The sequence below is a fragment of the Bidens hawaiensis genome, unplaced genomic scaffold, assembly GCF_021521415.1.
Source record: "Bidens hawaiensis isolate Kalapana, Puna unplaced genomic scaffold, B.hawaiensis_p1.1 tig00015870_1, whole genome shotgun sequence".
In the NCBI taxonomy this organism is placed as follows: domain Eukaryota; kingdom Viridiplantae; phylum Streptophyta; class Magnoliopsida; order Asterales; family Asteraceae; genus Bidens; species Bidens hawaiensis.
The window spans coordinates 386,240-399,273 of NW_027492420.1; the positions used below are offsets into that span (position 1 = coordinate 386,240).

Below are 13,034 nucleotides of genomic sequence, written 5' to 3' on the forward strand. Positions count from 1 at the left end.
CCATAGATTGAACCGCCAGCCACTGCCCGACAAGCATCTAGCGATTTCTAACAGTGGTTATAGATAATACACAATAAATCCAAGTTTTTTATATACTTCTAAGTGCATTAAAATTGTAAAAACTGAGTGCATAAAAAGGACAGGAAGGTGTGGCTGTAGTTGATATATTGAATGAAGACCGTTTCCATAATAATAATAATAGTTGTTGATATATTATATGAAAGAAAAATACGTATGCATATTCTTCTACCAGTTGTAATGTTTATTTAAGTTGGACCAATTACTCATCAAAATATCCACACAAAATACACAGAGCCATGAAACTCCTTGTTCTTCTTATGTTGGCTTTATTTCTAACAATATTCACCTTTACAGCATCAGCTAATAATGAAACCTACAACCTCGTCAATTACTCAACCAACTTAGCAAAGCCAGGCTGCGACAGCCGATGTGGGGACTTGACTGTCCCATACCCTTTTGGCCTCAACTCAAATTGTGCTATAGACAAGAGGTTTGTTATCTACTGCAACAGGTCCTTAAACCCTGCAAGGCCTTCTTTTACCAGAACAGGTTACAACTCCATCAAATTGATATCTGACTCCACCCTGCAGATTACCAATTTAGTAGGGCGTACATGCAAATTTCTTGATGGGTCTAACAGTTCTATCGCATTCTCCTTCAATTTTACACGTTGGCCATACACCATATCAACAGTAAACAAGTTCACCGTCCTCGGCTGTGATGGTTCTGCTTGGTTGACCTCAAGAACAAAGGATAAGAACTTGTATACGGGTTGCATGGTGTTTTGCACAAAACCGGAGGAGGTTGGTGATGCTGACTGCACAGGAAATGGTTGCTGTCGATCATCCATATCCCAAGACATTAACTACTACACAACTCGCATCTCTTCCTTGCGGAATTCAAGTGAAAGGACCGATAAGAGTCTGTTTGCTCCTTGTACGTATGCCTTTCTTGGTGATCCTAGCGAGTTAAAGTTCAAAGGCGCAGTTGATTTAAACGACATTTCTTTCAAAGATAGGATTGAGTCTGATGTACCGATAGTACTTGACTGGGCTATCGGTACGATGAGTTGTGCTCAGGCCAACGGAACCACTGATTTTGCCTGCAAATACTCAAATAGCACGTGTGTTGACTCTGCAAGGGAAGCTGGTGGTTACCGCTGCGAATGTAAACAAGGTTATGAAGGGAATCCATACTTGTATCCTGGCTGCCAAGGTAATGATCTGCCTACAATCAATATATCTCAATTAGTTACCAACTTTCACATTACATAGATTATAACACAATAAAATGAACCAGTCAACTTAATTTTTGTGTTTAAAGAGAATACATGACTAATAAAAGGTCAGCAACTATGTCCTTCCTCTTCTTGTTCGGTTACTCACGATTATTGCAAAATTCGATTCACTTCATAGACTTTTCACTAGCTATTATTCAACTTAAAATATATTTTCGTTTATGTTGAAATAGAAGTTAAGCGATTAACAAGCTGCGACGCTATTTTTGTTTTTAATTGTAAGAGCAAGTCTTTTACAAACTGTATTAGTTAATTCAACTTATTCTCTATGAGTTATGTAAATTTAATTTTTTTTATCAACTTTGACTTTGGAATGAAATTAGTGTGGAAGGTGGAGATAAAAGGTGACCTGGCCTCAAGTTTTGACTTTCTTTTGATGTGACATACGAACATTTTATGTTTATTATAATAATATGTTAGTTGCATATATTAAATAATGAGAGAACAATTAGTTATTATCAAATGATTGCACAAAGTAATATGTATAAATTGACATAAGTAGATATATAATAATGGATAATCATGTCCCGGCTATCCGAAATTATTTTAGCCATGAAATATATAATTTTATATAAAAAAATAATACTAAAACCAATTTTGGTAAAAAAAGTAAAGAGAATAACCATCTTTTATAAGTGATCGACATGTGTTTTACATTTGATTAATTAACTTAAATTTCAGCTGAACGTACATGTCACTGGCTACATAAAAAAGACAATATTAAAATTCAATATATATATATATACGTATATATCTTAAGGGTTTAGATCAAATACAAATGAAATTAATGTGTTAATTGTGAGAATTAAGTAGAGTAGTTATATATACAAGTAGATTAATTATGTAATTACATCATAGAGAACTTATAATTACTCTACTTGATTCTCAAAATTAGCACGTTAATTTTATTTGTACGTTAACATTCCCCTATATATTAATGGGCGAAATTACGTAATTTACTAGAGCTATTATATTTACCATAAATTGGAAATCAATCAGTACTTTTGGAACTTATATTACAAAATTAAAGATAATAAAATGTGACCAAAGGATACATGATACACATTTCTGTCAATCGATTAACAGTAAGTTGTTTATAAATATATAGTTTACAAAAAGCACATGTGAAACTATTTAATTTTCCGTTGACTTTAAAAGTGCCAGATAACAAAACAAAAAGGTTTTCACTTTATTTCATTTTTATTTTGTAATGGTGTTTGGAACTATCTCCTATACCAGAGTGTCCTTCTTGTAACGCGATGGCAACTGTCGATACTGATTTTGACGTTCTAGTTATGAGTTGTTTTCAAATGTTGTTAAAAAAATAGACCCAGAATCAAGTTTTGACTCTACGATGATGTATAATGTGATAACGAGCGTTTTGTTTTTATTACAACAGTTAACTGCATTATATGTTTATAACTAACTAATTCTATGATAAAACTTTGTTATATCAAATGGTAATGCAGAGTTGGTAAATATACACGATAAGAATGAATGAATGATAGGAAAAGTTACTATACTTAAGCATACAAAAATATAAAACTCATGCACTTATGTGGGCTAATAAATTGATGTTAGTAGAACTACACATATTGTACGCATTTAACCATTGAAATAAAAATAATTTTCTAGGTTATGATTGATTTAGTCATAAAGTTACAATAAACATGATATTCTTTTGTTTATTTTATAGATATCAATGAATGTGATGTTGTGAACCTATGCTATGGAGTTTGTAAGAATAATTCGGGGAATTACACGTGTAACTGTGAAGAAGGGTATTCCGGTGATCCCATGGTTAAAGATGGTTGTCGGAGAAAACCATTAAACGTGCTTCACTTATCGTTAGGTATACGTATTTTCTATTTTTGGAAGTTTATGAGAAAAAGGACATGGCTAAAAGCATGCTTTTGAATTTTCAATTAAGTTGACATATTATTATAATTTTTTTTTTCTAATTGATATAATGACATATAATAATAGAAGTGCCAAATAGTTTATTTCCTTTTTATATTAAAAATTAATTAAAAATATAAAACTATAAAAAATTCAATGATTGTTGTTTGAAACTTGTTAATCACCAATTACCTTGATTGAAAAATTAACATAGTTTGTTACGTTATTTTTGAATTTTTTTTTTAGTTATTTAACCCATATCGAAAACGTACTCAAGCATAATTTGTTGGTTGGGTTATCTTAATTTAGTATCCATCTTCTAATCACATGCAGGATTAGGGCTTGGTTTCCTCACATTACTGACTGGATTATCTTTGTTACACATAATGGTGAAGCAAAGAAAGCTAATTAAGCTAAGAGAACAACTATTTGAGCAAAATGGGGGTGTACTCTTGGAAAGTAAACTTAAGACCACCGGTCGTAGTGTCATGAAGATTTTTCAAGTTGAAGAGCTAGAAAAGGCGACGAACAATTACGCAGAAGATAACATTCTTGGAAAAGGAGGCAATGGCACTGTGTACAAGGGAACTCTACTGGATACGCGTATAGTAGCAATCAAAAAGTCCCAAAGATTGGACCAAGGACAAAGGGATCAGTTTATAAACGAAATGGTAATTCTTGCACAAATTAATCACCCAAACGTGGTTCAACTTTTGGGATGTTGTTTGGAAACTGATGTCCCATTGCTAGCTTACGAGTTTGTGTCTAATGATACTCTTCATAGCCACATTCGTAATAGAAGTGGGAAGGGGAGATTGTCATGGGATATTCGTTTAAGGATAGCACATGAATCGGCTGGTGCACTTGCTTATCTTCACAACGATGCTAGAATGTCCATCATACATAGAGATGTGAAATCTACTAACATATTATTGGATGAAAATTACGTCGCAAAAATTGCAGATTTTGGCGCTTCAAGGTTAGTCCCATTAGGTCATGATCAAGTCACTACACTAGTTCAAGGGACCATAGGATACCTGGATCCTGAATATTTTCATACGGGTCATCTAACAGACAAGAGTGATGTTTATAGCTTTGGAGTGGTTCTAGCAGAACTCTTGACAGGAAGAAAACCTATTGACCCAGAAAGAGGTTTTGATGATATAAATCTTGCTACATATTTTCTAAAGGTAAAAAAGGAAAATCGATTGGTTGAGATTCTTGACCATCTAGTGGTAAAGGAAGCAACTGATGAGCAGTTAAAAGCAATGTGTGACTTGGTTTGTAGATGCCTTAGCCAAGTAGGTGCGGACAGGCCTAGCATGAAAGATGTGACCATGGAGCTTGAAACATTGAGGAAGTCTGGCAAACATCATCCTTGGTTTAGTCAAGAAAATTACACCAAAACAAGCAGTTTCATGATTGAAAGTGAAGAGCATGATACGCACCCTCTTGTTGCTACTAGTGATACATTTGGAGAATACAGTTCAAGCAGTATGGGAATGAAAGACATAATGCTCCACTTGCATAGTCCACGTTAAGAGTTACAGGAATGATTGGACCTTTTACATTCCATTGGTGGTCCCATTTCATGTTTCGGTACTTTATATCAAAATTTATGTCATATCTTGCATGTGTAATTAATACACCTTGTTGGTATTTTCAGACTCTATGTTACTAGCTAGTGAATATGAGAAATAAATATTGACAAGTCAGTCATAGTTGGTTATGTTTCATAATTTTTTTGTTATTATAATAAGTAGTGTTTTAGCTATCAAGTTGGATTAGTCTATATAAGTTGAGTTATGGTTAGACATTATAGAACATATGAAATGCAACTGAGTTAGGGTTCATCAATAAAAACACGAGTTATGTATAATAAAGTTTTTTTAGTTATTTTCTTCTACAATATATTGAGAGTTATTCAATATTAATTTTGTGTACGTTTACGATTTGGTGATTTATATCAATTTATAAAATAAATGAGACTTATTCGTTTAATTTATTCGGGTATGATTATCTATCGGGTTCTTGAGACACAAGTATAAGATTTATTTGTCTCTTATGATTTTATAAATTAAGAGCTTTTTTTTATTAATAGTAAAAGCAGATGAATAAAAAGATTAACATATAGATGTTGTCTCTTGTTAAACCCAAAGTTTCCAAAGGGCTTGTAGCCGTACCTAGGGGTATTACTCTTTATGAGTTTGAAAATTCAACAATACACTAACATCCCATGCAATTAGGCCCCATGAGATATATACACGATTTATCTGCCAAAAACCATTTATGATGACTAGAATATTATCAACCGACACCTCATTTTCCCCTACAAGCTAGTCCACTACCAAGTCTACCATGCATTTTTTTTTTGTTAAAACAACAAACTCATATGCCCATAATTAGTTCAAAACTTACACCACTTTACTCATAATGAGACTTTAAACTCTCACAAGGACTCTTTATCTAACACATATTGATACCATAAGATATTGCAGAGGCCAGAGGGTGTACGTTGTGCTCTATATATATATATATAAAGTTAATTTAGTATCCCTTAAATATCCAATTAACCACGTACAAATTACTTTACATGGTAGCAATGAAATTCCTTGTTCCAATAATGTTGGCAGCAATTATATGCATACCGTTAGCCTTGGCATTAACATCCATTAACGAAACCTACAACCTCATCAACTCAACCAACTTAGCAAAGCCAGGCTGCGAAAGCCGATGTGGGGACTTGATTGTCCCCTCAACTCAAACTGTTCTATAAACGAAGGGTTTGTTATCTACTGCAACAAGTCCTCAAACCCTCCAAAGGCCTCGTTTGCTGAAGGAAGCTACACTTCCATTAAACGGATATCTGACTCCACCCTCCGCAGTTCCAATCTAGTGGCGCAGAAATGCTCTTTTCTAAATAACTACGAAACATCAGCCAATATCACCGCGGATATTAGGGGTCTTCCGCACACCTACTCAGAAGTAAATAAGTTCACAGTCATCGGTTGTGACGGTTTTGCTTGGCTGACCTCAGCAACAAATATTAACGGAACGCCCTTGTCTACAGGTTGTATGGTGTTTTGCTCAAAACCGGAGGAGGTAAAACGCAATCAGTGCTCAGGAAGTGGTTGTTGTCAGTCATCCATCCCTCAAGGCATAAATTACTTTAAAACTTCTGTTGATAGCTTGGTGGATATAGATAATTATTCGAATGAAACAATGTCTTTTGCCCCTTGTACATATGCCTTTGTTGGTGAGGAGTACGTATTTAAGTTTAACGGCGTTAGTGATTTAAGTGCGACTGATGTACACGACACTTCCTTCCGAGATAGGATTGAATCTACTGTTGAGGTAGTCATCGACTGGGCTCTTGGTGGTAATCAGAGTTGTGCTCAAGCCAAAGCAAACCATGAATTTGCCTGCAAGTACCCAAATAGCTTGTGTGTGGACTCTCAAAGGGTAGCTGGTGGTTACCGCTGTGTTTGTAAAGATGGCTATCAAGGGAATCCATATTTACCTCCTGGCTGCAAAGGTATGTACTACACATAATAGTTCATACATGTAGTATGGTATACCGCAAGTATGCAGTAAATTGCATATATGTTGTATGAAGTTATTTAGTTTACTCGACGTACAAAAGAGATTGTTCATGATCCTTTTATATATATGATATTATCTTTCTATTAATTAAAAGCAGGAATATTAGTTTAGGTTAATATTGAATATCACTTTGATGGATCATGTCCATTTAACTATGATATTTAAACCATGATATTATTAATTTTATGTGAAAAACAAAAGAGAGAAAACCGGCCATACACTCATGTGTGCTAATTAATAAGTTGATTGTTTGAGCTAGCATGAGGTTACAATACACATGATATTCTTTTGTTTATTTTTTAGATATCAATGAATGTAACCTGGTTCTGTGTTATGGAGAATGCAAGAATACCCAAGGGAATTACTCGTGCAAATGTAAAGAAGGGTATTTTGGCGATGCCACTATTGAAGATGGTTGTCCACGGATACCACCCAAGCTAAAATCAGTTAACGTGCTTCACTTATCATTAGGTATATGTATTTCCTATTTCTAATTTTATTTTATGAAAACAAAATCATGGTAACAGAAGTATAAAGTTTATAACTTACAGGTTTAGAACAGGTATAAGTGACTATATTATTACAATTTGTTAACACTCAACTACCTTATTAGATAAATTAAAATAGTATGTTACCTTAATTTTGAAAAATAATAATATATAACCCTAAAAAAAATTATTAATGGGTTAGGGCTTGGGTTCCTAACATTATCAATTGCATTTATTAATGGAATTGGTACCAGGTATTGAACACGAACTCAAAACCCAGACACGTTAATTTGGCTAAGCACCCAAACATGCATGTTATATTATTGAGAAACTTCACATAACTCAATTACCCAATTACAATCTCTAACTCCAAAGCACGGGTATTTATAATCTAATCTATCACAATTAGACTATAACTAGGATTGCTAAATAATAGGACATAATAATTATACTAACAATGAAATCTAAGCACATTTAATTGTTTATAATTATCCACTCCTTAAATCTCGTTACTTAACCTTGCACGCCATATAACGGCCTTTAACCGAAATTCCCAACAATCACCCCCGGAATTTCGAACTCGAAATCGACAAGTCTTCAACTCCAAGTAATTCCTGCATCTCCTTGAATTTGATTCTCCCAAGAGCCTTAGTCAAGATATCGGCACATTGCTTAACACCACTAACATGCTCGACACTTACTTCTTTACGATCAACACATTCCTGAATATAGTGAAACCGAGATTTGATGTGTTTGGTCCTTCCATGGAAAACCGGATTCTTCACGAGTGCTATTGCTGATGTATTATCGATACGTAACACCACTGCTTGAATTTCCTTGTCGAATAACTCACTTATCAAGTCTCTTAGCCAAACCATCTGACACGCGGCTGCGCTTGCCGCCATGTACTCTGCTTCACACGATGAGAGTGCAACCATGCACTGTTTCTGAGAACACCAAGTAATTGGTGAAGACCCAAGATAAAACACGTGCCTCATAGTGCTTCTGCCATCGTCTTGGTCAATGTTATGGCTACTATCACTATAACCAACTAACACGTTTTTCCCACGAGTGTAAGAAATACCAAAACTGAGAGTACCTTGAATATAACGAAGAATTTGCTTTATAAGAGTTGCATGAGATTGCTTCGGGTTTTGCATGTACTGGCTTACGACTCCGACCGAATACGCCAAGTCGGGACGAGTTTGTAACAGGTACCGGAGACACCCGACAATCTTTCGATATCTCGTAGCATCAAAATCTTCTTCGTCTTCAAATTTGGAAACTTTTATACTCGGATGCAATGGAATTTGAGCAGGATTGCAAACCTCCATTCCTGATTCTGCTAAAATTTTCTTCGCATACGCTTCTTGCTTAATTTTTATCTCATCCTTGCTTTGTGAAACTTCAATTCCGAGATAATAAGTTAGCTTTCCCAAATCCGACATCTCAAAGTTTAAAGCCATCTCGAGCTTAAACTCCATTATTAAGTTTAAATTCGAACCTGTCACGATTAAGTCGTCAACGTACACACCAACTATTAAAAGTTCGGTTCCAGTTTTCTTTCGGTAAACCGCTTGTTCTTCTATGCACCGGTGAAACTTCAAATTTAACAAAATACCGTTCAACTTTGTATTCCACGCCCTCGGAGCTTGCCTTAAGCCGTACAACGCTTTAGATAATTTGTATACTTTGTGCTCTTCACCCTTTTTAACAAAACCAAGCGGTTGAGAAACAAAAACTTGTTCTTTTAACTCGCCATGTAGGAACGCGGATTTGACATCGAGGTGATGCAATTCCCAACCTCCATTCCCTGCGAGAGATAATAATAAACGAACCGTTTCGAGTCTAGCCACTGGTGCGAAAACCCCGTCAAAATCGACTCCGGGTTGCTGAACATAACCCTTTGCCACGAGTCTCACCCTGTGTTTATTAAGCGAGCCATCCGCGTTTCTTTTAACCTTGAAAACCCACTTTAAACCAATCGCCTTTGCACCACGTGGTAACTCGGTCAACGTCCACGTATTATTTTTATTAATGTACTCAATCTCGATACGCATTACTTTCATCCACTCCGGTTTCGATTTGCATCATCAAAACAAACCGGTTCATCATCCGCAAGCAATAGCAAATCTTCATCAATTATACTCGAATTCAAGACATAATCATTAAAATGTACCGGTGTCACACCCTCAAAATCCACGAATGGAGTTTTACCGTCAGAGGGTGTGAACTAACAGGATCGGATTCATTAGTTATAATCAAACCATAAAAACGTTTACGAGTAATTAAATGCGGAAGCGTAAAAACCATAAAATAAATGTCGCGTCACGCAGGACGACTTAAACCCAATGATAACAGTTTTAAATAGTTTGCATAAACAAAAGCGTTTCAGATAATGCATGATCCTATACCGCGCGCCCGCCTCGGCTACCTGAGAATAACATACTAAAAGTGTCAACACGGGGTTGGTGAGTTCACAAGTTTATATAAAATAAAGCGTTTAGCGTTTGCGTTCAGCGTTTTGCGTTCAGCGTTTTGCGTTACCAGATAGTGTTAAATCAATTATATATCTATAGGTAGCTAGCCTATAAAACAAGTATTACTAAGTGTTCGACACCGAAGCTGACTGTTTATCATTTGCCTTGCCACCAGGTCTATCCCGACCATGGTATGTGTTTAGCCAAGATTACACCCACTCGACCTCCAGTCGAGTTTAGCGTTGGGTGGGGTTTGTCAAACCCAATAGTACTACTCAACAATGACTCGCTATTATCCAATATTAAACGGTTCGATGTGAATGAAGGACTTTAGTTATTACATTTGCCACTTAGTTTTTACAAGTGATATATAATCTATATTAACAAAATCTTAAATGCGTTTTCGGAGTATGTTATCTCCCCAAGTGAAAAACGTTTGAAAACAATTTAAAAAGGGGTAAGTGAACTCACTGTTTGCGAAGAATTTCCCAAAATAATTCACCAAAGGATGTGCGTCACCGAAAAAAACTCTCTCTAGCGTTCTAAAACAACAAGGAGATTTTCTAAGTGTCGGAACTATTATCAAGTCTCTAGACTCGGCACATAATACCTATGCACACAACATGTTTCGTGTTTCGTTTGTGAATCGTGTGTGACTTTAACAAGTGTATTTGTGATACGTTACATGTGTGAGCAATTATTTACGTGTCATGTATTCATAATGTACATCACTAGCAATTACTTCCCGTAAGGGCAATTTGGTCAACACATAACAATTAACTAGCAATTATTCCCCGCGAGGGCAATTTGGTCAAATCATGACAATCAATTAGCAATTATTCCCCGCGAGGGTATTTTGGTCAAAATACGACAATTAGTTAGCAATTATCCACCGCAAGGGCAATTTGGTCAAAATACGATAATAAATTAGCAATCACCATGTTTCATGCAACTTTCACAAAATTCAGCAACTAGTTTCTTAACGACAGAATTCTACTTGAAAAACTAGTCTATCCCACCGATCATAGCATCACAATTAATTTACCAAAAATCATCACAAAAGCATGTATGTGTTAGGTTTCCAGAACATATTTTGTTGTATTTTTATTCCATACATATTTCTCACAAAGATCAATTTACCACAGCAAACTCATAACAGTCAAATTTATGCGCAACAGAATGTTATTTGAAATTCCCGTTAAACGAAAAATCCAATAATTGCAAGACCACTTGGGTTAGGTTCCTAACTCAACAAGTCAACTTCCAGAAGTGGAACCAGCCCAATTGGTCTCGTAGTTCATGAGATATAATATTTACAAAACAACCTAACAGCAGGTCTAACAACTCAGCTTTGCACAACATTTTTGTAAAATCATAAAGGTTAACTTTCACACGTCCAAAAATTGCAAATTTATATTCTTTAGAAACTAGACTCAACCTAGTTTACTGTAGTATCAATAATCTCAACCAATTTTTACGTTTACACCCCGATATAGTCAATTGAACATCAACAACACAATCTGTCCAGAAACTGTTTGCATCCAAACTCAACATATTAACTATCTATGGACCATAATCCGTTCATATAACATTCTAGACACCATAACCATCATCCATGCATATCAATTACACCATACATACATGGTTAGGGTTTTATTTGATCTCAAAATCAAAGACACAACAATTAACATGTAATAATATCAATTCTAGTTATCAAATCATCATCAATACATCATCAAATCAAACAAAGATCATATGAACACAACATATGAAATTTCCAGATTTTAAGGTTTATAATTATACCTTCAAAAGCACAAATATAAGCAAGAGGAAGGTAGAAGATGACTAGAATCGGGTGTAGGAGGCTTCAATTGTGAAAAACAAGATCAAAAACCAAGAGATATGTGTGTGTGTGTGACCCGATCGTGAGGAGGGGGAAGGGGGGGCTGGCCGTCGGTTTTGGGAAGAGGGAGAGGGAGGAGAGGTTAGGGTTTATATTTATTAATAATAATAACATGTTACACTTTTGTCCCTCAACTTCTAGTTTGTACTTTTCTAGCTTAATTAACTAGTTCTAGCACGTTGAGTTAACGTTTATAATAATGTTATCACATAACACATAAGTCTAACACATAATTATCACATAATTATTGTTTTGACGTTTTTCGTTTATTCACCAATTGTTTGCGTCAACAGGTTTGCGTTTCGGTGCAATTCCCGAAAGACTACACATGTAGTAAGTGTCAAGCGTCATTTAAACCCTAGTTTAAATGTAATGAGGTGTGCGTTATAGATTCAGTGATCTTTAAGTTTGAATTGACGGAGTTGAGTTAACGGAGTTAACCTGAAATTGACGAATGTCACAACCGGGGTAACCGTGGCTCGAGATGATCTCCGAACATCCGGCTCAGGTGTAACCGTGTTGCTTGTACTAGCCGGGCTTGTTGGAGCATTTTCGACTATCGGTTCTTCATCGTCTTCTTCACCCCCGTCACCACTTGAACTCGTAGAGTTCGACTTAGGGTTCGACCCTATATTTTCAGCATTAACGGTTCCTTCTCCGGTGTCAATTTCATCACCAAAGTTAACCCAAAACATGTCAGGTGCTCGATCCTCCACATTGATTACTTCGGTACTTTTACCCCAATTCCAACTTTGCTTTTCATCAAACACCGTGTCACCCGCTCGACTCACAACAATTTTTCTAGTCGATGGATTGTATAAACGGTATGCCGCCGAACTGTTGGTGCATAAATGTCAGTAGTTCATATGTCTAGTGTCTGTAATCGAGTCTGTAATATTGTTTATGTATTTGTTTGTTTAAAGCGAAGTTGTTGACAAGTTCGCCTAGGCGAACTTGTTAACCAAGCGAAGTTGTTGACAAGTTCGCTTAGGCGAACTTGTTAACCAAGCGAAGTTATGGACAACTTCGCCTGAGGCGAAGTTGTCGTGTATTTATATAGGTTACGGCTTATCGTTTTAGAAGTTCAAGTTGTTCGTGTAAGTCAAGTGACGTGAGGTCGAGAGTCTGTAACTGTGATTATATCACGTGTTGATTTATTAATATAACGTGAGTTTGTTCGTATCGTATTCGTGTGTTCGTGTGTTTGTGTTCTACGTCCGTAACGATCTACACAGGGATTCCGCACCTGTGTATATCGGGATATCTCGTGTGATCCGTCAAGGGAACCTACAATTGGTATCATAACAATCAGAGTCGGAAGTCAACAACTGGAGGATGTCAGT

The 13,034-nt window shown here is 35.9% G+C and overlaps 2 protein-coding genes and 1 pseudogene across 5 annotated transcripts in view; all 3 read left to right on the forward strand.

The window, feature by feature from the left end:
- Window positions 1–13,034, forward strand: part of LOC143549944 (protein yippee-like) — a 30,886-nt gene that overhangs the window by 2,291 nt on the left and 15,561 nt on the right. Inside the window, exon 6 of one of the 3 annotated variants that reach the window (XM_077040710.1) lies at window positions 4,331–4,408. The exons of the other annotated variants lie outside the window; for them this stretch is intronic. The gene's annotated coding sequence lies outside the window, so the exon portion shown is untranslated. Of the gene's footprint in view, window positions 1–4,330; window positions 4,409–13,034 lie in introns of those variants that run through there. 3 annotated transcript variants of the gene reach the window in all.
- Window positions 318–4,890, forward strand: LOC143549942 (wall-associated receptor kinase 2-like). The gene is made up of 3 exons (XM_077040707.1): window positions 318–1,236; window positions 3,015–3,170; window positions 3,551–4,890. Exons 1-3 carry the CDS (start codon window positions 318–320, stop codon window positions 4,756–4,758), a joined length of 2,283 nt encoding a protein of 760 aa, XP_076896822.1. The 3' UTR covers window positions 4,759–4,890.
- The window catches only part of LOC143549934 (putative wall-associated receptor kinase-like 16 pseudogene), a 46,814-nt pseudogene continuing 39,730 nt past the window's right edge, over window positions 5,951–13,034 (forward strand). Inside the window, exon 1 of the transcript XR_013138232.1 lies at window positions 5,951–6,752. The product of XR_013138232.1 is annotated as a putative wall-associated receptor kinase-like 16 pseudogene (transcript). The remainder of the gene's footprint in view (window positions 6,753–13,034) is intronic.

Coding starts and splice junctions, on each gene's coding strand:
- LOC143549942 (XM_077040707.1), top strand. CDS start 318: ATGAAACTCCTTGTTCTTCTTATGTTGGCTTTATTTCTAACAATATTC. Junction 1,237..3,014: donor CTTGTATCCTGGCTGCCAAG/GTAATGATCTGC, acceptor TTTATTTTATAG/ATATCAATGAATGTGATGTT. Junction 3,171..3,550: donor CGTGCTTCACTTATCGTTAG/GTATACGTATTT, acceptor AATCACATGCAG/GATTAGGGCTTGGTTTCCTC.